General features: G+C 45.3%; 2 protein-coding genes across 2 annotated transcripts in view; one reads left to right on the top strand and one right to left on the bottom strand.

Annotated features, from left to right (window-relative positions):
• Nucleotides 1-9,692, top strand: part of tgm8 (transglutaminase 8) — an 18,875-nt gene extending 9,183 nt beyond the window's left edge. The window contains exons 4-13 of the mRNA XM_084426837.1: nt 594-712; nt 1,022-1,150; nt 3,901-4,078; nt 5,199-5,334; nt 5,414-5,523; nt 5,654-5,896; nt 7,482-7,760; nt 8,099-8,262; nt 8,363-8,496; nt 8,683-9,692. Coding sequence (XP_084282963.1) covers nt 594-712; nt 1,022-1,150; nt 3,901-4,078; nt 5,199-5,334; nt 5,414-5,523; nt 5,654-5,896; nt 7,482-7,760; nt 8,099-8,262; nt 8,363-8,496; nt 8,683-8,866 — 1,676 coding nt within the window. The 3' untranslated portion in view covers nt 8,867-9,692. The remainder of the gene's footprint in view (nt 1-593; nt 713-1,021; nt 1,151-3,900; nt 4,079-5,198; nt 5,335-5,413; nt 5,524-5,653; nt 5,897-7,481; nt 7,761-8,098; nt 8,263-8,362; nt 8,497-8,682) is intronic.
• Nucleotides 9,693-10,909: 1,217 nt separating this feature from the next.
• ccndbp1 (cyclin D-type binding-protein 1) lies at nt 10,910-25,533 on the bottom strand. Its single transcript, XM_084426839.1, has 11 exons — nt 25,373-25,533; nt 25,010-25,069; nt 24,833-24,912; nt 24,572-24,653; nt 16,827-16,923; nt 15,569-15,642; nt 14,568-14,644; nt 14,111-14,382; nt 12,824-12,884; nt 11,761-11,807; nt 10,910-11,104 (listed from the first exon to the last, which is right to left on the bottom strand). The coding sequence occupies exons 1-11, from the start codon at nt 25,458-25,460 to the stop codon at nt 10,993-10,995; spliced, it is 1,050 nt and encodes a 349-aa protein (XP_084282965.1). The 5' UTR covers nt 25,461-25,533; the 3' UTR covers nt 10,910-10,992.
• Nucleotides 25,534-26,902: the final 1,369 nt, after the last annotated feature.

Here is a 26,902-nt window from a genome sequence, read left to right as displayed (position 1 = left end):
ACATATCACACCAGTCCTCAGGTCTTTACACTGGCTCCCAGTTAAATTTAGGATTGATTTTAAAGTATTATTACTGGTATATAAATCATTCAATGGCCTAGGACCTCAATATATTGCAGATATGCTCACTGAATATAAACCCAACAGATCACTCAGATCACTAGGATCATATCAGCTAGAAATACCAAGGGTTCACTCTAAGCATGGCGAGTCTGCTTTTAGCTATTATGCTGGAACAGCTTCCAGAGGAGATCAGACGTGCTCCTACAGTAGTCACATTCAAATCCAGACTCAAAACACTCAAAATTATTTATTGATCAAACATAGTAATTTAAAGATAAATAAAAATAAAAACTAACAAAAAATCTCACAAAAAAAATTGCATTAAAAAATAGAAATGTTTTAATCAAAATGAAATAAAATAAGCTTTCTGGGCAAAAAATAAATAAAATAAAAGTATAATTGTAGGGCTTTGGGTAATTTTGCCCCACGAGGGAAGGATGAAGGTTAAGAGTTCACATAGGAAGTGTGTGTAATACTGAAGCCTGAAACATCACTGCGCTCCTCAGTGTCTCGTGTTCTTCTCTCTCCAGATGACTCGGTGTTTCTGCCCAACGAAGCGGAGAGGCAGGAATACGTCATGAATGAGCAGGGAATCGTGTATAAGGGAGTGGATGAATACATCACCAGCATGAGCTGGGACTTCGGTCAGGTGAGGACAGCCGCTGTAAACACACACACACACACACACACACACACACACACACATTCAACCTGGCAAATAAACCATAAACAGAAGAGTTTATGTTGAGTATCATTCAATCCAACAGGCTTTTATGGCTCATATAGTCTGATATAGTGAGAATATGGAGGAAAAACACTTTTAATGTAAATCAGTAGGCATGTAGTAGATTGTGTGTGACACAATTATAAAATATATAAGATATACAGTAGCTGTATAGGGTTAAACACACACATGAACGCCACACAACAGTTATCTCGATGTCTCTGGTTTCTCTAGTTTGAGGATGATATCGTGGATATCTGTCTGAAGCTGCTGGATTTGAACCCAAAGTGTGTGAAAGACGCACAGGAGGATTATTCAGCGCGCTGTAACCCCATCTACATCAGTCGAGTCATCAGCACCATGGTAAACAACACAACACACAACTCCACTCCACTGCACTCCACTCCACTGCACTGCACTCCACTCCACTGCACTGCACTCCACTCCACTGCACTCCACTCCACTGCACTCCACTCCACTCCACTCCACTCCACTCCACTCCACTCCACTGCACTACACTACATTACATTGCACTGCACTGCACTTCACTCCACTCCACTCCACTCCACTGCACTTCACTTCACTCCACTCCACTGCACTTCACTTCACTCCACTCCACTGCACTTCACTTCACTCCACTCCACTCCACTCCACTGCACTTCACTTCACTCCACTCCACTGCACTTCACTTCACTCCACTGCACTTCACTTCACTCCACTCCACTGCACTTCACTTCACTCCACTCCACTGCACTTCACTTCACTCCACTCCACTCCACTACACTACATTACATTACACTGCACTACACTACATTACATTACACTGCACTTCACTCCACTCCACTCCACTGCACTTCACTTCACTCCACTCCACTCCACTCCACTGCACTACACTACACTCCACTGCACTGCACTGCACTTCACTTCACTCCACTCCACTCCACTCCACTCCACTGCACTTCACTTCACTCCACTCCACTGCACTTCACTTCACTCCACTGCACTTCACTTCACTCCACTCCACTGCACTTCACTTCACTCCACTCCACTCCACTCCACTGCACTTCACTTCACTCCACTCCACTCCACTCCACTGCACTTCACTTCACTCCACTCCACTCCACTCCACTGCACTTCACTACACTACACTCCACTGCACTCCACTCCACTTCACTTCACTCCACTCCACTCCACTCCACTGCACTTCACTACACTACACTCCACTGCACTCCACTCCACTCCACTCCACTGCACTTCACTACACTACACTCCACTGCACTCCACTCCACTTCACTTCACTCCACTCCACTCCACTCCACTGCACTTCACTTCACTCCACTCCACTGCACTTCACTTCACTCCACTGCACTTCACTTCACTCCACTCCACTGCACTTCACTTCACTCCACTCCACTGCACTTCACTTCACTCCACTCCACTCCACTACACTACATTACATTACACTGCACTACACTACATTACATTACACTGCACTTCACTCCACTCCACTCCACTGCACTTCACTTCACTCCACTCCACTCCACTCCACTGCACTACACTACACTCCACTGCACTGCACTGCACTTCACTTCACTCCACTACATTACATTGCACTGCACTGCACTTCACTCCACTCCACTCCACTCCACTCCACTGCATTACATTACATTGCACTGCACTTCACTCCACTCCACTACACTCCACTGCACTGCACTTCACTTCACTTCACTCCACTCCACTCCACTGCACTGCACTACACTACATTACACTGCACTGCACTGCACTTCACTTCACTACATTACATTACATTACACTGCACTGCACTGCACTGCACTTCACTACATTACATTACATTACATTACACTGCACTGCACTGCACTGCACTACATTACATAACATTACACTGCACTGCACTCCACTGCACTGCACTGCACTCCACTACACTCCACTCCACTCCACTCCACTGCACTGCACTACATTACACTGCACTGCACTTCACTACATTACATTACATTACACTGCACTCCACTGCACTACACTACATTACATTACACTGCACTGCACTGCACTGCACTACATTACATAACATTACACTGCACTGCACTCCACTGCACTGCACTGCACTACATTACATAACATTACACTACATTGCACTCCACTCCACTGCACTCCACTGCACTACATTACACTGCACTGCACTTCACTACATTACATTACACTGCACTCCTCTCCACTGCAATCCACTGCACTACACTACATTACACTCCACTGCACTCCTCTCCACTGCACTCCACTACATTACACTCCACTGCACTGCACTCCACTACATTACACTCCACTGCACTCCTCTCCCCTGCACTGCACTCCTCTCCACTGCACTACACTCCACTCCACTGCACTCCACTCCACTCCACTGCACTCCACTACACTCCACTGCACTCCACTGCACTCCACGCCACTCCACTGCACTTTACTCCACTCCACTCCACTGAACTCCACTGCACTCCACTCCACTGCACTTCACTGCACTCCACTCCACTGCACTTCACTCTACTGCGCTTCACTCTACTGCGCTGCACTAAACTACATTCCACTCCACGCCACTCTACTGCACTACACTACACTAAACTAAACTACACTACACTCCACTCTACTGCACTACACTACACTGCACCGCACTCCACTCTACTGCACTACACTTCACTCCACTGCACTGCACTTCACTTCACTCCACTCCACTCCACTACAGTACACTCCACTCCACTACAGTACACTCCACTCCACTGCACTCCACTCCACTTCACTCCACTACAGTACACTTCACTCCACTCCACTCCACTCCACTCCAGTACACTCCACTCCACTGCACTGCACTGCACTCCACTCCACTCTACTGCACTTCACTTCACTGCACTGCACTTCACTCCACTACAGTACACTCCACTCCACTGCACTGCACTCCACTCCACTCTACTGCACTTCACTTCACTGCACTGCACTGCACTGCACTGCACTTCACTCCACTACAGTACACTTCACTCCACTCCACTCCACTCCACTACAGTACACTGCACTACACAGCACTCCACTCCATGAATATGTTGAATGTGCAGATAAACTCGGACGATGATCAGGGAGTTCTGATGGGTCAGTGGGACGGGTCGTACATCGGAGGAGTTGTTCCCTCCAAGTGGAGCAGCAGTGTGGAGATACTGAGACGCTGGATCAAATATGACTGTCATCCGGTCAAATTTGGACAGTGCTGGGTGTTTGCAGCGGTCATGTGCACAGGTAGACACACTAACACACACACACACACACACTATTTCTAAATAATTTCTAGTAATTCCAAGTTTATTTCTAGTAATTCCAAGATCATTTCTAGTAATTCCAATTTTATTTCTAGCAATTCCAATTTTATTTCTAGCAATTCCGAGTTTATTTCTAGTAATTCCAAGATCATTTCTAGTAATTCCAATTTTATTTCTAGCAATTCCAATTTTATTTCTAGCAATTCCAATTTTATTTCTAGTAATTCCAAGATCATTTCTAGTAATTCCAATTTTATTTCTAGCAATTCCAATTTTATTTCTAGCAATTCCAATTTTATTTCTAGCAATTCCAAGATCATTTCTAGTAATTCCAATTTTATTTCTAGCAATTCCGAGTTTATTTCTAGTAATTCCAAGATCATTTCTAGTAATTCTGAGTTTATTTCTATCAATTCTGAGTTTATTTCTAGCAATTACGAGTTTATTTCTAGTAATTCCAAGATCATTTCTAGTAATTCTGAGTTTATTTCTAGTAATTCCGAGTTTATTTCTAGTAATTCCAAGATAATTTCTAGCAATTCTGAGTTTATTTCTAGTAATTCTGAGTTTATTTCTAGCAATTCTGAGTTTATTTCTAGTAATTCCAAGATAATTTCTAGTAATTCCGAGTTTATTTCTAGCAATTCTGAGTTTATTTCTAGTAATTCTGAGTTTATTTCTAGTAATTCTGAGTTTATTTCTAGCAATTCCGCATTTATTTCTAGTAATTCCAAGATCATTTCTAGTAATCCCGAGTTTATTTGTAGCAATTCCAAGATAATTTCTGGTAACACACACTCTCGCACACATGCACGCACACACTCTCTCATACTCCCACACTCAGTCACTTTATGTTAACTTCAAAGTTTTAGTAATTTTGTCTAGTTTTTATCATTTTAGCAGGGTTTTATTAATGTCTATATAGTTTTTACTATTTTTTTACTTCAGTTTTACTTATTTTAGCGATTATAATACACCAAGTTAAAGTAAATTAAAATGAGATGTTGGCAACTAGCTGAAACAAAACAAGTTGTTATATATTATATTAAGTAACAGAGGTGTGTTAGTAAAGGCTTGAGTTAACTCTTGTTCCGCTGCAGTGTTGAGGTGTTTGGGGATCCCGTGTCGCGTCGTCACCAACTATCAGTCGGCTCACGACACGGATCAGAACCTCCTCATCGACGAGTACTTCAGCGACTACGGCGTGAGACCCAAACGCAACCTGGACAGTGTTTGGTAAGAGCTTCAGTTCTCATGTAACGTCTCGCTCGTTCAGTTGGAGGCTTGATCTAGTTTCACTCCTGATGTGATGCAGGAACTATCATGTGTGGGTGGAGGGTTGGATGAGGCGCCCGGATCTCTCCGAGGACTCGCTGTACGACGGCTGGCAGGTTCTGGACCCGACGCCACAGGAGAAGAGCTCAGGTCCTCATCTGCTCATTATATTACATTATATTATATTATATTATATATAGGCTACAGATAATATTTAGATCAGGCCACCTGGAGTGATTTAACATCCTCTACATGTTAACATCCTCTCCTCTACATCCAGGTATTTACTGCTGTGGTCCAGCGCCGGTGAAGGCCGTCCTGCTGGGTCACTCTGACGTCCAGTACGACGTGCCGTTTGTGTTCGGAGAAGTGAACGCAGATAAAGTCACATGGCTGGTCATGGCCAACGGCTCCAAGAAGAAGATTCTCTCAGACACGAAAACCGTCGGACAGAATATCAGCACTAAAGCCGTGGGCAGCAACAGCAGACAAGACATCACAGATCAGTACAAGTACCCGGAGGGTCCGTCTCTCTCTCACACACACACACACACACACACACACTCACTCACTCACTCACTCACTCACTTTCTCTCTTACACACACACACACACACACACACACATCATATAATACATTTTGTTGCCAAAAGTTTTGGGACGTCTGCCTTTACATGCACATGAACTTTAATCGCTTTACGCCACTGCACCCCACGCTTTACTCCACTGCCCCCCACGGCCCACGCTTTACACCACTGCACCTCACGTTTTACGCCACTGCACCCCACGTTTTACACCACTGCACCCCACGTTTTACACCACTGCATCCCACGCTTTACGCCACTGCACCCCACGTTTTACACCACTGCATCCCACGGTTTACAACACTGCACCCCACGTTTTACACCACTGCATCCCACGCTTTACACCACTGCATCCCACGCTTTACACCACTGCATCCCTCGCTTTACACCACTGCACCCCACGTTTTACACCACTGCATCCACGCTTTACGCCACTGCATCCCACGCTTTACTCCACTGCACCCCACGCTTTACACCACTGCATCTCATGCTTTACTCCACTGCACCCCACACTTTACACCACTGCACCCCATGCTTTACCCCACGCTTTACACCACTGCATCTCATGCTTTACTCCACGCTTTACACCACTGCATCTCATGCTTTACTCCACTGCATCCCATGCTTTACACCACTGCACCCCACGCTTTACACCACTGCATCCCACACTTTACACCACTGCACCCCACGCTTTACACCACTGCATCTCATGCTTTACTCCACTGCACCCCACGCTTTACACCACTCCATCCCACGCTTTACACCACTGCATCCACGCTTTACGCCACTGCATCCCACCCTTTACTCCACTGCACCCCACGCTTTACACCACTGCATCTCATGCTTTACGCCACTGCATCCCACGCTTTACTCCACTGCACCCCACGCTTTACACCACTGCATCTCATGCTTTACTCCACTGCATCCCACGCTTTACACCACTGCATCCCACGCTTTACACCACTGCATCCACGCTTTACGCCACTGCATCCCACGCTTTACACCACTGCACCCCACTGCACCCCACGCTTTACACCACTGCACCCCACGCTTTACACCACTGCATCTCATGCTTTACTCCACTGCACCCCACACTTTACACCACTGCACCCCACACTTTACCCCACGCTTTACACCACTGCATCTCATGCTTTACTCCACTGCATCCCACGCTTTACTCCACTGCATCCCACGCTTTACACCACTGCATCTCATGCTTTACTCCACTGCACCCCACACTTTACTCCACTGCACCCCACGCTTTACACCACTGCATCTCATGCTTTACTCCACTGCACCCCACACTTTACGCCACTGCATCCCACTTTTTACACCACTGTGCCATGGAAGTGATTAAAACACCTGAATTCAATGATATGGAGGGGTGTCCCGATACTTTTGGCAATATAGTGTGTGTGTATTGCCATTTAGAAAAATATTATTTTATTTTTTATTTTAATAAGAGAGAGCATTGTAAAAGTGTTAGCTATTGATGTTTTATGCCTGACCATCTTTTTCTCCTCAGGTTCTGTGAAGGAGAGAGCAGTGTTTGACGAGGCCGTGAGGCGAGTGACTGGCCTAAAGCCGAGCGAAGCGCCTCGTCCGACCCTGCAGATGAACATCAGTCTGGACTCGCCACCGCTGAACGGCACCGACATCAAACTCAAGCTCGTTCTGAGGAGTGACAACACAAAAGCACAAGATCTGTTGCTGAAGATGAGCGCTCAGGTTATGAGATACACCGGAACCCCAGCGGCCGACGTGTGGAGCGACTCCACTGACATACAACTGCAACCCAACACAGGTGCGGCTAACTATACCAGCAATCCCAGTGTCACCCAGTACAAGAAAACACATGCAAAACCTTCCAAACACACACACACACACACACACAAATGCACACCTGCAAAACTTTTAAAGAAATCATGAGAAAATAAGACATTATATTTATGTTATATATTATATTTCATAAAGAAAATTAAGCCTGTTTTTAGGACCGTATTAAGATTAATTAAATAAAACTAAACTCTTTCAATCCCCAAATTCTCATGACTGTAATGCAAAAATAGTATTTGTTGTGCTGCCTTTAATTTATGCTGTTTAAAAAAAATCATAATCATAATAACACTGTGCTCGTTTCAGAACAAACCCTTCCCTTGATGGTCCCGTTCGCTGCATACGGACCGAAGATGATGGACAACAACTGCATCAAAGTCTCTGCCATCGCCACAGAGAAAACCGAGGCTAAAGAAACGTATCTGGCGGAGAAAGACATCGTTCCACACAATCCAGCCCTCAACCTCACAGTGAGTCTTCACACACACACACACACACACACACACACACACACACACACACACACACCACACACACACTCACCCTGCCGTGTGTGTGTGTGTGTGTCAGGTGACTGGGACGCCTCTCCAGGGCTCAGAGATGAGTGCTGAGGTGGTGTTTGAGAATCCTCTCCCCGTGCCGCTGAAGAACTGCTCCGTCACACTCACCGGCAGCGGATTGCTGAGAAACACAGAGAAGTCCAGGTGAGACACACCTACACACACCGAACTGAGCTCAGTCCTGTTTATGACGTATGTGTGTGTGTGAGAGATGGGTAGGGTTAGTGTAAGGGGACAGAATATACAGTTTGTACAGTAGAAAAACCATTACGCCAATGGAATGTCCTCACAAGTATAGCAAAACAAACCTGTGTGTGTGTGTGTGTGCAGCGCCGTTGAGCTCGGCCCGGGACAGAGGATCAAGCTGAAGGTGAACTTCAGCCCCTACAGACTCGGACCCAAGAAACTGGTGGCCAACTTCGACAGCTCCACATTCAGAAACATTAAAGCCAGTGTGGACGTGAACGTCAGACCAGCGACAACAGCGTTCGGGTTCCTCAGCTTCAGCAAATGAGACGCAGGATCAGCAGAATCAGCCGCATGATCGTATGAGTTCTGCTTTTATTGCGTGAACACCAGCCATGAACAGCAGAGATGTGAAGAGCTCATTTGTGCTGATTATATAATAAAGAAAATTATTAACAGTCACCATTAAAACAGTGAGAATGCATTATAGTGGACGACTTTATTATGAATGAAAATAAAGTTGCAATACAAATGTTTTAAATGTGCAAAAAAATTACACTTCAGTTTTGTACAATGTTGCATTTAGATTCCTAAACTGTTTCATCAGCCGAACTCTTCTGATGTGATGTTTACATGCATGTAACATGTTATTTAGTATTTGAACGTCCAACTCACATTTCACACTAAAATCAAAAGAACAGCCTGATAAATATATATATATATTTTTGTGTGTGTGTGTGTGTGTGTGTGTGCGCATTTTCACACTTTAACCCCAAACGCTCAATGATTATAAACACTTTCAATTCAAGTAACAAAATATATCAGATTATTTTCATGAGATTTTGCTTATTTGTTATGAAAATTTTTATTGCATACAAAATAAGTTTGTGTTTACATAATATATGTGTGTGTGCTATGTATAATTACTTTGTATATATAAATACACACATATGCATGTATATACTTACTGTATATGTATTTTTATACATAATTTATTATATAAATATTTTAAATATAAACAACACATTTGTCTTGAATATATACATGCAATGTGTGTGTTTATATATAAAATATAATTATAATTAATCGTTGCACTGATATTTAGAGCTCATTTGTCCGGCTGTGTTCGATCTTAATAAATAAACATTTAAAGCAAAAGTTTTGTTGATTTAATAAAAGAGTTTCTGTGCTGAAAACATGAGCGTTTACAGACAGAGAGGTTATGATTATGATGAATCCTTACAGACACTCACGCTCACACTCTCGCTCGCTCACTCACTCACACTCACACTCACTCTCACACTCACTCATTCACTCTCACACTCACTCTCACACTCACTCTCACACTCACTCTCACACTCACTCTCACACTCACTCTCACACTCACTCTCACACTCACTCTCACACTCACTCTCACACTCACTCTCACTCACACTCACACTCACTCACACTCACTCACTCTCACTCACTCTCACTCACACTCACACTCACTCACTCTCACTCACTCACTCACTCACTCACTCACACTCACTCTCACTCACTCTCACTCACTCTCACTCACTCTCACTCACTCTCACTCACACTCACTCTCTCACACTCACTCTCACTTTCACACTCTCACACTCACTCATTCACTCTAACACTCACTCATTCACTCACTCTCACACTCACTCACTCACACTCACACACACTCACACTCACTCTCTCACTCACACTCACTCACACTCACTCACTCACACTCACTCACACTCACTCACACTCACTCTCACTCACTCACTCACTCTCACACTCACTCACACTCACTCACTCTCACACTCACTCACACTCACACTCTCACTCACTCACACTCACTTTCACACTCACTCATTCACTATCACACTCACTCTCACTCACACTCACTCTCACTCACACTCTCACTCACACTCACTCTCACTCACACTCACTCTCACACTCTCACTCACTCACTCACTCATTCACTCACTCTCACACTCACTCTCACACTCTCACTCACACTCTCACTCACTCTCACTCACTCTCACTCTCACACAGTTATGATTATGATGAATCCTTACAGACAGACATGAGTTGTTTATGAATAACACTATATATTCATAACAGATTTCTGTGAACATCATGAATTACAACATCGCTCAGAAAGATGGAGCAATTCACGGCCTTTGTGAAAGTAAGGGAAAGTTCCAGACTCCACATCAGACGCTCTTCTGCAGGAGCGAGTGTGTGTGGAGGTTCTGTGTGTGTGTGGAGGTTCTGCGTGTGTGTGGAGGTTCTGTGTGTGTGTGGAGGTTCTGCGTGTGTGTGGAGGTTCTGTGTGTGTGGAGGTCCTGTGTGTGTGTGGAGGTTCTGTGTGTCTGTGGAGGTTCTGTGTGTGTGTGTGTGTGTGTGTGGAGGTTCTGTGTGTGTGTGGAGGTTCTGCGTGTGTGTGGAGGTTCTGCGCTACGACCCGCAGTGGCTCAGCAGGGACTGGATCTTCTCCAGGTTGTGCTCCACAGCTCCGCTCAGGAACTGCACCCAGCACACATCGGCCTCGGCACAGACGTGACTGGACCTGCCGGAGGAGAAGCGTGATTGATGAGGGAGTGATGACGGATCGAGAGGAAACAAACGTGTGACTGCGTGCTGGAGCAGTGCGAGACAAGTGATCAGAGTAACAGGGTTCGTACAGACACTGTCAGACGAAACTTAAAAAGGACTTTTCATGCACTACTTTCTTGCTTTTCAAGGAGAGATCTCACTAATCAGACAATATCTTAATTATCTTTCAAAATCTAAAAAAGATAAATAGATTATAAAAACCTAATAAAACAAAACCGTACAAATAAAGTGCAGCACACGCAATGACAAAGATATCGCTTTCCTTATTCAAAATTATTTTTATTGAATATATTTATTGAATATTGGCCTGAAGAATGAAAGCTGTATCATATATTTGAATAATTATATGAGCAATATCACACTGATAGTCATGTGACATGGCTCTATATCAATATCAGACGGGTGAGAACAGATTGTTTTATCAATCAAATTAAACACTATTTTCTAATATAGCCTTTTGTCTTCCAATAATTCAAGGACTCTTCATAAATATGTCTGTTTTCAAGGGTTTTTCAAATTCCAGCACTTGAAGCACTCGTACGAACCCTGTGATCATTAAAGTGAGGTCAGCTGTGTGTTCAGGAGGACTAGCGGTTATCAGAGTCTTACCTCGTGATCTCCAGCACTTTCTTCAGCACACACGCCAGTTTACACACCTACAACAGTCACATGCTTCATTAGTGCTGGAATCTACAGCCCAACACACACTCACACACACACACACTCACACACACACACCTACAGAAGCCTGTCACTCTGAACTGGATCCTCTGTTGAACATGTACACTGCCGTTCAAATGTTTTGGATCCGTAAGATGTGTAATCTTTTTAAAAGAGTCTCTTCTGCTCACCAAGGCTGCATTTATTGGATTATTGTTAAATATTATGACAATTAAAATAACTGTTTTCTATTTTAAAGTGTAATTTACTCCTGTGATCAAAGCTGAATTTTCAGCATCATTACTCCAGTCTTCAGTGTCACATGATCCTTCACAAATCACTCTAATATGATGATTTGATGCTCAAATTATTATTATAATTTTTTAAAATCAGGATTCTTTGATGAACAAAGTTCTAAAGAACAGCATTTATTTGAAATAGAATCTTTTGAACGGTGTTTAATGTTATAAAAGCTTCTATTTCAGATAAATGCTGTTCTTTTGAACTTTCTATTCATCAAAGAATCCTGAAATAAAAATGTAAGTAACTGTTTTCAACACTGATAATAATCATAAATGTTTCTTGAGCATCAAATCCTCATATTAGAGTGATTTGTGAAGGATCATGTGACACTGAAGACTGGAGTAATGATGCTGAACATTCAGCTTTGATCACAGGAATAAATTACACTTTACTGTATATTCACATAGAGAACAGATGATTTACATTAGAATAATATTTCACTGTTTTACTTATTTGTTTTGTATTTTTAATCAAATAAACGCAGCCTTGGTGAGCAGAAGTGACTTCTTTTAAAAACATAAAAAATCTTAACTTTTGACTGGTCGCGTACACCAGGACGCACCTGTCACTCGTGACTAATGAGCCGGCACACCTGCGTCCTGGAGACGCCATCAGTATTGAGACGAAACAATATGATGAATATGATGAATCTGGGAGTCTGAACACGTCTCATGTGCGTGATGAAGTTATCCGATCTGTTGAGACTCACGTTATGATTGACAGCCGGGCGGTCCACGGGGGGGTAGAGACTGAGGGCGAGGTCATCAACACTGGAAACACACACAGCGAGAGGTCATTATCACGTTTGTCACACTTCATCATCAGGGTTAACGTGTGTGGAGAGGGCTTGTCAGGGCGGATGCGCGATTATAACCACACACACCGCTGGAGGGCAAAACACACACTTGTGAGAATTAATTATCAGTGTTAAACATCATGTGAGACCACTAAACTCAAAGGGTAGTGTGATGTCATCTGTTAAAGTCTCTTATGCTTAAATACAGTGAAATATTATTATAATGTAAATCATCTGTTCTCTATGTGAATATATAGTAAAGTGTAATTTATTCCTGTGATCAAAGCTGAATGTTCAGCATCATTACTCCAGTCTTCAGTGTCACATGATCCTTCAGAAATCACTCTAATATGATGATTTGATGCTCAAGAAACATTTATGATTATTATCAGTGTTGAAAACAGTTTCATATTTTTGTGGAAACTGATACATTTTATTTCTCAGGATTCTTTGATGAATAGAAAGTTCAAAAGAACAGCATTTATTTGATATAGAATCTTTTGTAACATTATAAATGTCTTTACTGTCACTTTTGATTAATTTAATCCTTGAAGAATAAACTAATTTATTTATTTATTACAAAAAAAATCTAACTTTAACAAACATTTAAAAGATTAGAAGCATTCAAAACATTTCAACTTCATTCAATCAAATCCTTAAATGTCTCAGACTGTGTTCGCTTATTTATATTTTACAGAAGACAAACTTCAAGCCTCAATCTTAAAGTCCCCCTGTGGTGTAAATCCAGCTTTAATGTAGTTTATGTGTGTATGTGGTGTTTTTAATCTGCTTTAAGACAAAGCATGTGTAAGTTCATAAGTCGACAGCATTGCTGAGTATTTCCTCCTTAAAACTGCAGTGAACCAAAGACAGTCTCAAACACACGCTTTGAAATCGCTGGTGTTTCTGACGTCACAAACTACCTTGTAACCAATCAGATCAATGTGTGATCGTCAACCAGTGGATCTCTGAGCTGAGGGAGTGAGTGGAGGCGGGGCTCATTTGCATATTCATAGCACCGCGCATACTAAATGAGGCGAGGGTGTCGAGTTACATTCAAGATATTTTAAGATATGAAGAATTTTTTTTAAGGAAAAAACGTTTAAATATGTCATTTTGGTGATTAAAGACGAGTTTTAAGGGATAAAATGATTGACTACAGGGACTTTAATATTCTGATTGATATTTTGATAGACGCACCTGGGACTGATGTCTTTAGCAGCGTCTGCGAGGTCGTCTAGCTGTGCGATGTTCTCCTCGGTCTCCACATCGCCGGCGTTTCGCACCGCAGAGGAGAGCTTACGCAGACCTGCTCCGGATGCCTTCATCAAACCCCGACACTGACACACCAGCAGCCGGTCCGACGGGGACCAGTACGTGTCCTGGTTCCCACGGCCTCCCATTCCTTCATCATCCTCTTCATCATCATCAGGCAAGACGTCAGCAAACGGGTCTTGAGTCTCAGCCAGGGCCTGAAGAACAGCAGTTCAGACACGCAGAACAACACCAGCAATCGCTTATTAATACTGATGCACAATATTACACACACACACACACACACACACACACTCACTCTCTCTCTCGCACACTTTACTGCATTACAACTGAAAACAATCTTCATTTATTGTCAATAAGACAGTTGTAGATGTTCTCTGACCTGCTCCATCTCCTCCAGGGCATCTTTCACCAAACCAGCAGAGGAAGTCAAGACGGCCAACACTGCACTGCGGTTATCTGAGGAACACACACACACACACACACACACACACACACAATCAGTCTGAAGGATCATGTGACACTGAAGACTGGAGTAATGATGCTGAACATTCAGCTTTGATCACAGGAATAAATTACACTTTACTGAATATTCACATAGAAAACAGATGATTTACATTAGAATAATATTTCACTGTTTTTACTGTATTTCTGATCACACAAACGCAGCCTCGTGAGCAGAAGAGACTCTTTCAGAAACATTAGAACATCTGAATTACTCCAGACTGAATATGAGATCATGTTGCAAGTATGTTTATATTGGCGTTTCTGAAAACTCTCAAAATCATGTTCAGTTTCTCCAAAAGAGGAAGATTATTCAATTATGAAGTCAAATAAATCAGTTCTGGTTTTATATAAATGAGCGATCAATGATAATATTTGCAGTCATGGAGGAATTTGTAATAAAACATAAGTTTCATATTATTTACATTGCATTTTTTAAGGATTTGGCAGATGCTTTTCTCCAAAGCGTTCTATCAGTTCATGCATTTCCTGGGAATCGAACCTTGACCTTGGCGTTGCGAGCGCTGAGATCTTCTGTTTGAGCTACGGGATAGAAGTGTGTAACGGCTACTTAAATCCACTGATTCATATGTGCATTAAATATCAAAAGTGACAAAAACTTAGGGTTCAGCAATAAAGCAGAACTGAATCCCACCACAACTATAACAATAACTACACAGAGGAATGATATCGTATTTTTTTTCCAGCTGATGAACGATAAAAACATTAACAGCCAATCAGAATCCATCCTGCGTTAAAGAGCTCGAGAATTTAAAGCGACAGACAACAAATCTGAGAATAAACAGAACGATCTTGTGGACACTAATACAGTTCTCCTTCTGGTTATGAACACGCCTGAACTCTTAGTTGACCTCTGACCTTTTGGCAGCTGATTAAACTTGTCACACGCGGCCCAAACTCCTCCAGTCGACATCAACTGCTCCTGCGAGAGACTGAGGACAACACACACACACACACACATCATGATCATTAGTGTGTTAATCTGGAATCAGAATAAGTTCCTCTTGCAGCATCTCTGATGACGAGGGCGGGGCTATAACCTGTCACTCACATGAGATCAGCCAATAGCAAACCACAACCATCGGATGGTTATCCAATCACAGAGACAGAGCGACACGCGTCATAATCTGAAAGCCACGCCCATCGGGGGGGAAACAATCCAACCGTCTCATTGACTTTGTATTGTGTGAAGCTGCCTCCTCGTCATTTATGACTTATAACAAAAAACAAAACAATGTTTAACAGCTGTTATGTGACAAAGTGTACAGCAAACAAGTAAAAAAAAAACAGAAATAAGTGTTTATAAGCTGTCGACCCCCAAAAAACGAGCGTTTAAGGACACAGAAGTGGATTCAGGCTGGACCGAATGGGTAAACTGTGGGATCCTGACACTCAGTGTGCACTAATACGTAGTGTACGTGTGCAGTGAACAATCAGTCACTGGTAAGTCAAATATCCAAATGTCAGTTTTATATAATATATTTCTGTAAGCTAAGCTTAGATTACATTCCCCTCCAGTGGGCGTAAGTTAGTTCTCAGAGTAATGACACGTTAGTGCCTGTCTCCACTTCTGTGTCCTTAACGCTTGTTTTTTGGGGTCGACAGCTTATAAAGACGTATTTCTGGGTTTTTTAGCTTGTTTGCTGTACACCGTCACACAGCAGCTTTTAGACAACGTTCTGTTTTTGTTATAAGTCATAAATAACATGGAGGCAGGGTTAGGCATGCCTAAATAACATGGAGGCAGCTTCACACAATACAAACTCAATGAAGACGTGTGGGCGTGGCCTAAATGTGCCCTGTCTCTATCCAATCAATTCCTCACAGACACAATCAAGCCCCACCCACATTTGTTCTTGTTCCAGAAGCATTTCACTGGGATATATGACACTGTGTGTGTGATCACGTGTGGTCAGGTAGGGTCAGGTGTGATCAGGTGTGGTCAGGTAGGGTCAGGTGTGATCAGGTGTGGTCAGGTAGGGTCAGGTGTGGTCAGGTGTGATCAGGTAGGGTCAGGTGTGATCAGGTGTGGTCAGGTAGGGTCAGGTGTGGTCAGGTAGGGTCAGGTGAGGTCAGGTGTGGTCAGGTAGGGTCAGGTGAGGTCAGGTAGGGTCACCTGTGCACAGGAGAGGAGAGAATGACCTCCATCAGCTGAAGGAGTTCGTCTAGCACCTCCACTGTCGCGTCTCGCACCGCCTTCCTCAGCGTCACTCCTAAAGCAAACATCAGGCGTAAGGTCAGTTCTGGCAGGTCACGCTAGTCAAGCTCGCATCAGTGACTCTCAGCTGATACACGTCTCTACAGGAATACGACTCTATCTCCAGTGTTTCCCCTACCATTATATAAGGGGGGCGCCCCGCCCTCCTAACGGCTCCCCCCGCCCCCCTTGGAGGTCAAGTAAATTTGATTTGATTTTCTTTATAGCGACAGATTACAATTTGTTATTTTATTTAAAAAAAACCTAAATGGCCCTTAAGTAATATGTTATTTATCTTATTTCCACGATGGCATGTCTTTTCTGTCTGTGTTTACAATTATCCCAATGAGTGCGCACACTCACACACAAACAAACACTTGCGTCACATACAGTTGAGCACTAGCGGACAGAGAGCGCGCGGCTGGAAATGTGTCGCTGAACTGAAGATGGCAACACTCGCTCTAGCCTACTGCGAGTAGCAGCCGAAGTAGCTCTCCTGCTCCAAGTCTAACGCCCGTTTCACATATATTTCGTTTGCGGTGAGTATTTTTTTTCCGTACCCATGTTAACAGAGCTTTCACACTGCACGAGGATGCAGTCCGTCGATGATCGATCTGTTCCAGTTGCGGTGCGTATACAGCAGTGCAGAGATCGTTTCTGCACCGAGTCTATTTCTGCTGTGCTGCAAACGCTGAATTAAAGTGACAGCGCATGTTTCGTGGTCAAAATGAACACCGATTGACCTGAAAATGTAGTAATTTCACCATAAGTGCGATTAATTAAATAAAATGTAGTAATCTCACCATAAATTTATTTAATTAATTACTACTTTTTCACTTTAAGACTGAGTTAAAGCAAGGAAAACGTCTCCGGTTACTTTCGTAACCTCGGTTCCCTGAAAGGCAAGGAACGAGACATTACGGATGTCGTATATGGGAACTCCTCTCATCCTTCACTTCCGCTGAAATCTTATAGGCTAACGCCAGCAGAGCTGGCCAATTGACGCAAATACGCAAATACTGAAACACCGTTGCAGTTATAATGCAAGTGCAGCGTCAATTCCCTTCAGAATCGAACAACGCTAAATTAATAGCGAACACGGCGGCGAGCGTAATGTCTCGTTCCTTGCCTTTCAGGGAACCGAGGTTACGAAAGTAACCGGAGACGTTCCCTATCAAGGCTACGGAACTCGACATTACGGATGTCGTATATGGGAACTGTATAGAATCCCGCCGTGGCAGCAAACTACTGAACAGACCCAATACAAACCTCGCCCCCAGAATGGAAGTGCCTGATAGGCCGAGATTGACAAATAGCGAACCTCTAACCTCTGATAGGTCCAAAGGGACCAATCACAGGAACACACCAACACTACCGGAATTTGCATATCCCGAGCAGTATAACTGGGGGAAGGTTGCACTGTAGACCAACAGGGCAACAACAACAACAGAGAAGCCAACGCATAGCGGTGACAATAGTATAACACACAAATAGCACACAGAACAACTCATGAGCAAAGCGCAGAGCTGCTCTCTTAATGCTGTGTAAGCGATCAACTCACCGAAAGCACTCGAGACGCTACAGAGGGTAAATCCAACTTATAAAATCTGGCAAACGTGTTCTGAGAAGACCAGCCAGCCGCAAGACATAAATCCTGAATAGACATACCCTTAGTCCAGGCCCACGAGGAGGCAATCGCCCTAGTCGAATGGGCCTTGATGTTCAGGGGACATTCCTGTCCCAGGCAATCATAAGCCAAAACAATAGCGTCCACGATCCAGTGAGCAAGCCTCTGTTTTGAGACCCCCCGTCCCTTGTTGCATCCACCAAAGCACACAAACAGCTGGTCCGATTGTCGAAACGCTGCCGAGCGAGAAATGTATTCTCGGAGCGCTCTGACTGGGCAAATAGCACTCTGAGCATCCGAACCCTGAGAGGTTGATGGCTCAGCGGACAGGGCAGGCAGAGAAACGATCTGCGCTCTGAACGGGGTATTGAGCGACTTAGGAACGTAACCCGGTCTCGGTCTGAGAGTAACATTACAGTTTCCCGGTCCAAAGCGAATACAATCTTCACTTACAGAGAAAGCCTGTAAATCCCCAACCCGCTTCGCCGAGGCGAGAGCGAGAAGCAGAGCCGTTTTAATCGATAGCTCCTTAATGGCAATCGAGGCTAGGGGCTCAAAAGGCGGTCGTCCGTCAACAGGGGGGTGAAACGCGGCAATAGCGGCCACATAAACCTTCAGAGTGGATGGCAGGCTCCCTTCATCCATCCTATACTGAAGGAAGCGTAGAATATCCGACACAGAACAGTCCGCTGGGTCTATACCGACATCCTGACACCATTTAGAGAACACACCCCACTTCAGAGCATACAGGCGCCTGGTGGACGGAGCTCGCGCCTCCGCGATGGTATTCAAAACCCGCGAGTGCAGCGCGTCCCGCCCGCTCAGCGACCCTGTAGCGGCCACACATGGAGGCTCCACAGCGCGGGGCTGGGATGCCAGATCGTTCCGCTCGCCTGAGACAGAAGGTCCTTCCTGAGCGGGATCTCCCATGGCTGCCCTGCTAGCAACTCTACCAAATCCGCGAACCAGGGCTGATTCGGCCAGTTCGGGGCTACCAGAGTCACCGCCGCCTTCTCCTCCCTGATTTTGCACAACACCATGGGCAAAATTTTCACCGGAGGAAAGGCATAGAGACAGACTCTCGGCCATCGCGCAGTCAGCGCGTCCACCTCCCGGGGGGAACGGGACAGCGAGAAGAACATCTGACAGTGCGCGTTCTCGCTCGTTGCAAAGAGGTCGACCTCCGCCCTGCCGAAACGATTCCATATCAGCTGAACCGTCCCGGGGTGAAGCCTCCACTCCCCCTGGGGAATCCCGCTTCTCGAGAGCATATCCGCCCCGCGATTTAGAACACCGGGGATGTGCGCCGCTCTCACCGAGAGGAAAAACCGGTCCGCCCATAGCAGAAGGGATTCCGCCTGCCTGAATAGGGCTTTGGAATGTACACCGCCTTGGCGATTTATGTACGAAACCACGGAGGTGTTGTCTGTCCGAATCAACACATGCCGCTGCTCCAGCTGAGACCGGAAGGTTTTTAGAGCTAGAGAGACCGCTTCCAGTTCCAAGCGATTTATGTGCCACTCCATCTGCTTCTCTGACCACCGACCCGAGGCGGGCTTGCCCAAGCAGACCGCTCCCCATCCGGTGGATGAAGCGTCCGTCAGGACCTCCACTCGCTGGGTCACTAAGCCCATAGGGACCCCTGAGCTGAAGAGATCTGGGTTCCTCCACGGGGCCAGGGCGCGGGCGCATCCGCTGGTGACCATAACGCGCCTGTGGCCAGAATACCACGCGCTCGGGGGAACGCGCGCTTTCAGCCAGTGTTGAAGCGGTCTCATATGCAGCAGCCCCAGATGACACACCGAAGAAGCCGCTGCCATCCGTCCCAGTAGTCTCTGAAACTCTTTCAGTGGGACGAGCCTGCCAGGTCTGAAGAGACCGAGAGAAGAACTCAGAGCCTCCGCTCGCTCGGGGGAGAGGCGCGCTCTCATTCTCACCGAATCCAAGCACACTCCCAGGAATGTTATCGTCTGGCTCGGTGTGAGCACACTTTTCTGGACGTTCACCCTCAACCCGAGCATCTCCAAGTGTCGAAGGAGGGCATTCACGTGGCTGACCAGCGTTTCTCTCGACTGAGCGAGAACTAGCCAGTCGTCCAGATAGTTCAAGACGCGCATTCCGCTCGATCTGAGGGGTGAAAGTGCCGCGTCTACACATTTTGAAAACGTTCGGGGGGCTAGGGCCAGTCCAAACGGAAGCACCGTATATTGGTACGCCGAATCCTCGAACGCAAACCTCAGGAATCGTCTGTGACGTTTCACTATCTGAATGTGAAAGTAAGCGTCCTTTAAATCCACTGAAGCGAACCAATCCCCGGGGCGAATTTGCGCCAGGATTTGCTTCAGTGTTGTCATCCTGAAGGCGCGTTTGTGAAGCGCTCTGTTGACAGGTCTCAGATCCAGAATGGGGCGGAGACCCCCTCCCTTCTTCGGCACAACGAAGTAGCGGCTGTAGAACCCGCTGTCCCGTTCGCTCGGGGGAACTGGTTCTATAGCCTTTTTCTCGAGCAAGCTGCACACTTCCTGCCTCAGCACGCGAGCGTTTTGGGGCAAAGTTAATGACTGAATTACGCCGCGAAAGCGGGGTGGTCTGCGTTTGAACTGAAGTGTGTACCCGCGCCGAATTATATTCAACACCCACGGCGAAATGCCCGGAATAGCTTCCCACGCTGCCTGGAAACGACTGAGCGAGGGCTGATCTAAACCTGCGGTCATCGCCGCTGCGGTCATGGCCGCTATGTGAGTGTTGGGGGTAGTTATTGACCGTGACTCTGCGCTGCTCGAGGGCAGGGCGGGTAACACAGTGTGTGGTGCAAGAGGAGAAAAAAGCTCTGTTTGTGAAGTAGTAATTTGCTTTATTTGAACAACATTCACAACATTTACACACACAGAACAACTGCACGCGTCGCTCACAGAACTCTGAGGGACGAAGTGCACTAGAGCGCGCCGCTTGCACGCGGGGCCGGCCTGGCGCTTTTTCCTCCTCTTGCCCGAGCGGTCAGGACGACTGCTTGGGCCTGGCAGGGGACGCGGTGGGCTTTCTGCGCGGGCTCCTCTGCGTCCTCCTGTTACCCGCCCCTTGCCACGGACCGCTGCGGCCTTTACGGGCATCCTGTCCCGGGCGGGGCGCTGTCTGTCTTCTGGCCGCAGCCTGGGGTTGGCGGCCTGAGGCTGAGGAAGAACGAGAGCGCGGCTGCGGCTGCGGCGGCGGCGGCGGCGCCCTTCGCGGAATGACGTGGCTCATAGCTTTGGCCTTTTTCTGCGTCTCGGAGTAACGCTCGGTTACTTTCTCCATGGCGTCTCCGAACAGGCCTGCAGGGGAAATGGGCGCGTTCAAGAGCGTCTTCCTGTCGGCTTCCTGCACGTCTGACAGGGTGAGCCACAGATGCCTGTGGAGGACCACGAGGAAACCCATAGAACGGCCGATCGCCTGGGCCGAGCGCTTCGTGGCCAGGAGCGCGAGGTCCGTGGCCGAACGGAGATCCCGGATGGCGTCAGCGTCAATAGAGGCGGCGCCATCCAGAGACTTCAGCTGCTTTGCCTGGAGCACTTGGAGAAGGGCCATAGCGTGCAGCGCGGATACCGCCTCCCCCGCGGCACCGAAGGCCTTGTTGGCCTGGTGGGCCGTAAATCTGCAGGCTCGGGACGGCAGGCTGCGGTCCGAGCCCAGGGCGGGAGCCGACGGGCAGAGATGAGCGGCGACGGTCTCCTCGACGGGAGGGATGCCGAGGTAGCCGTGGTCCCCCGCCTCGTCCACGGGGGCAAACATAGCCTGGGTGGAAGTGAGGGTGCGCGCCGATTGCGGGGCCGCCCACGACTTCACCACGTGCTCATGCACGTCGGGAAAAAACGGTGTTCCCCTTTTCGAAGCGGCCTGACGGCGGCTCGATTGTAGGAACCACGTATCCAATTTGCTCTTAGATGGTTCATCAGGAGCTTTCCAGTCGAGGTCCAGCTCCTCGACGGCCTTAGAGAGGACACGGAAGAGCTCGTCCTGCAGGTCCGCAGGGGTGTCCTGCTCCGCGGCCGCCAGCGGTGCGGCCTGCTCCGCACCCCAGTCGTTCTCGGAGGCTGACAGCGACATGGAGTCGTCCTCCTCACTCACCCCGAAAGAAACGAAGTCAGCGACGTCGCGAGGGGGTTGAAAGGTGGGGTCGGGGAAGCTCACCGGGGAGCGAACCTCGACTCTACGGTTGGGGGGGGCTACCAGCGGCTCAAAGGCGGCGGTAGGCCCAATTCCCGCTGCTGCGCGAGCCTCGTCCCTCCTGGCTCTGAGGGCTCGAAGGGATAAATCCGCGCAGTGGTCGCAGGACCCTCCGTCCCCGAGGGCTGACTCAGCGTGGGCCAGCCCCAAGCACGCGATGCAGAACAGGTGCGTGTCGGGGGGGGCGATGGGGCCCGAGCATACGTTGCAAGTAGTTGCCATCGGATGCAGGAGACAGTGCGAGTATCTCCGACGCAACTTCAACGACGGCGAATAATCCAAGTTTGTAGTATCAGCTTTCTAGCACACGATTTAAGCGTGAAGAGAGAGATTCTGAAGGGAATTGACGCTGCACTTGCATTATAACTGCAACGGTGTTTCAGTATTTGCGTATTTGCGTCAATTGGCCAGCTCTGCTGGCGTTAGCCTATAAGATTTCAGCGGAAGTGAAGGATGAGAGGAGTTCCCATATACGACATCCGTAATGTCGAGTTCCGTAGCCTTGATAGGGAACTACAATTTACCTCAACAAGGCGACATAATGAACAACAACACTCGTCTTATTCGTGGAGGTGGAAAAACAAGTTCTTTGTGACATGCAAGATTTATTGTATTAAAATTTAAATACAAAAGATTTTAATATAAGTACATGGTTAAATATTTTACCACTTGCTTGAGCAACTTAATATATAATTATATAGAAGTAATGTATTGAATAATACATTGTTTAAATTGTGTTTACGTGAACGCGCGTTCACAGCAGTGGTGCGTCTGACAGGATTATTCTCTCCAATAAATGCATCATAGAAATAAAAACTTCTCATAAAAAAAGCCCATTTAAAATTTATATATATATATATATATATTGGTTAGTATTTATAAATCTTTTTTTAGTTGTTAGTTAAAAAATAAAACTATTTAAGCTCTGGTCCATTAATATTAACAAATACTTCTATAAATTTAACAAAGGTTATTTGCAAAAGTCAATTTTAAAAAGATTTAAATATGTTTATTTTTTTTTTTTAAAGAGATATCTTATGTTAACATTTTTTAACTTTTACAAACCATTACCCTCCCAGACAACCAATTTATGTGACAGATAGACAGATAGATAGATAGCGTCTGTGTCAATTTTCCCCAAACCAACCAACCCCCCCCCCCCCCCCCCCCCCCCAAACCTGTAAACCTAGGGGAAACACTGATCTCTGTATACATATATAATCTCATCAGTATTATCAGCAGCTCTCGCGTTTCTCAGGAGCGGATCACCCTCCTCCCTCCACAGCTCCACCTGTCTCAGTCAGGATCTGGCGTTCTGTTCCCCTCGAATCAGAATAAAGTCTCAAATTATGTAGTACTTTAAAATCTATATTAATGATATCTGGAATACATTCATGTTAGTTCTGTTCTGTTCACCCTAAGGAGGGTTATTGCTGCTCTTATCCATGCTAGGCTGCCCAGAACTGAACCATACCGCTAATCCAAACTGTATGCTAACTGTCAATCGTATTTGACAGCAGTGGTCCTGAAATAAAGGACTTTCAAGTCAAGTCAAAGTCTATTTATATAGCACAATTTATACAGCCGAAGCTGACAAAGCTTCAGAAGAACACAAGAACACGTCAGACATGGAGAAAACTAAAACATTCCTAGAATACATCCTAAAAAGCATGGCACAAATTACTGATTATTAAAAAAGAAAGTGAGTAAAAGTAGGTTTTCAGACATGACTTGAAATTAGGCACGTCAGGTGCAGATCTAACCTTTCACTTTATCTGTGTGCTTGCTGAGTTCATTACAGGTTATAATGCTGTGGTATTAGTGGTATAGTTACCGTGGCTCTTTGGTAACCAGAAGTAAACGGTGGACAAGGTCAACACACTCTTCTGGACACATTCAGATATTTTTGCACAGTCCTGGAGTGAGAAACAGAGCAACACTATTACAGGCAACAAAAGGTCAAATACAACAGCACTGGATGACAGACAGCATTAATCTGATGCTCTGAAGAGGGTCAAAGGTCAGTCTGATGCTCTGAAGAGGGTCAAAGGTCAGTCTGATGCTCTGAAGAGGGTCAAAGGTCAGTCGTACGCACCTCCTCTGACGGTGTCGGCGGCTTCGAGAAGATTAAACTGAGTTTTGTTGCTTCTTGAGACGTTGCTTTTACAGCATCATCTGTGAAATGAGAAGAACACGAGTGATGTCACTGCGCAGATAAATAATATACATATTCATATTCACATTCACATTAAGATCATCACAAACACTGAACTCAGAATCTCCCAGAAGTTTGACAAGCTGAACGTCCCGCTGGATTCATTCGACTCTCCATCTGAAAACATAAAGAGTGTTAATAAACACTATGAGCTTCACACATTATAGTCAGTGTGTGTGTGTGTGTGTGTGTGTGTGTGTGTGTGTGTGCGTGAAAGAGAGAGAGTGTGTGTATTTGTGTGTGTGTGCGTGAAAGAGAGAGAGAGAGAGAGTGTGTGTGTGTGTGTGTGTGTGTGTGTGTGTGAATGAGTTTAATATATTGTTTATATCGGACTGTTATCGCGCAGAACACAGTTAGCCGTTAGCCGTCACACAACAGCTAAAGTCTGTGGTGAAGTAAAGAGTCAGGATGTCGTCATACCTCTCACTCGATCTCTGCTGCATCTCACCGAGTTACTGAGGTTCCGCAACGGCAGAAGAACATCGGATCGGGAATTATCGGCACTCATGACCCGGTTCGCTTCTGGCACTCGAGCCGTGGAACGAATGTCAAGCGGAACTAAGTTTATGTGATGATGATCGCGCCGGAATGAGTCTGTGGTTGCACCTACTTTTACCTACTTGTTTACATATTTAGATCTTTTTAAAATATGAATAAAAATTGTGTGTGTGTGTGTATATATATACATTTATAATAAATAGTTATAAAGCTATAATATATATATATATTATAACAAACAAAATAAACATTCACTTTGTATATGTTTTAGAGCCTCGTGCAACAGCTACACTCAATGATTAAATATTACTTTTTGTGTTTACATTTTAATATGAGGTTGTTTTTTAAATACTAACAAATAAAATAATATATTCCCTAAAATATCTACTCTATTCATTAGCGTGCAGGAGTGATTCGGACGGCAGGTGGCGCTCGACGGCAGAGGAACGAGCTGTCAGTCGGAGAATCAGTTCAAATCACTATTCACTACTAATGAAGTACTTTGGCATCATTGTGGTCATTTTTTCAAACATGAAACATGCCAAAATACGATTATAAATTAATATGGTAATCATCCAGTCACACAGTTTATAATAAAGTTCTGTGCATTATTATGTGATATCATCACTGTAGGCCTACCATAGTATTTCTCACAAGCAGCAGCAGTTCAAGTGACTTGATCTGAATGACTAAACTGATGAATTTTACACTGTTATTGTCCTGCTTTGAACTGATCTACTGTTTCAAATAAATGTGGCTTGACATTTTCAGGAGGCTCTCGGCTGGAAACACTGTTTTCTGTGAACTATTCATATGTCCATATACAAGCTGTAAATGATTTCACATCATAACTGCTCGTAAACAAGATATCAGAACAGATGCTTACATTTGAGTTGCAACATGTATTCTATAGATTATGTGTGTCATCAGAGGCCAAACATGCATTGGGTTCAGTCGCATCTGCGCTGGTGTTGTTGGATCAGAGCAGCTTTATATGATTCAGTTGATTCACAGATGAACATGTAGAGTTCAAAGACCATCACAGCTTATACTTGACAAAGATCTGCAGAACGCAGAAGGTTATCGGAGAGATGTGTGTTCATTCACAAGTGTTTTTACAGCGCTTATCTGCTCTTCCTGAGTCACTGTAACACATGCGGTCAGAACTGCAGATCTCTGCATGAAAAATGATTTTCATCTGTGTTTATCCGACTGATCTGTCCAGTGTATTTCAAGTGACTAAATTAAAAAAAGTTCTCAACTTTTGGGAAGCAAGTAAAACTCAAAAAAGCCCATGCAAAAGAAACTAAATATAACGAGTTGAGTTGCAGCATGTACTGTCTCTAGAAATCAGCGCCTAAAATAACACCAAATACGAGTGTTAATCGGAGTTGGCGAGGAACATTTTTATGAATTCTAACAATGCATGCACCAGTGATGCGCGGGTCAATG

This window comes from Rutilus rutilus (genome assembly GCF_951802725.1).
Source record: "Rutilus rutilus genome assembly, chromosome: 12".
Classification (NCBI taxonomy): domain Eukaryota; kingdom Metazoa; phylum Chordata; class Actinopteri; order Cypriniformes; family Leuciscidae; genus Rutilus; species Rutilus rutilus.
This window is presented reverse-complemented; position numbering and strand designations above follow the sequence as displayed.

What these genes read in the sequence shown, in the direction of transcription:
- ccndbp1 (XM_084426839.1), bottom strand. Translation starts at nt 25,460, where the DNA reads ATGAGTGCCGATAATTCCCGATCCGATGTTCTTCTGCCGTTGCGGAAC. An exon ending in CAGCAGAGATCGAGTGAGAG is followed by an intron (nt 25,070 to 25,372) that starts GTATGACGACAT and finishes TTATGTTTTCAG; the next exon opens with ATGGAGAGTCGAATGAATCC. An exon ending in GTTTAATCAGCTGCCAAAAG is followed by an intron (nt 14,645 to 15,568) that starts GTCAGAGGTCAA and finishes TGTGTTCCTCAG; the next exon opens with ATAACCGCAGTGCAGTGTTG.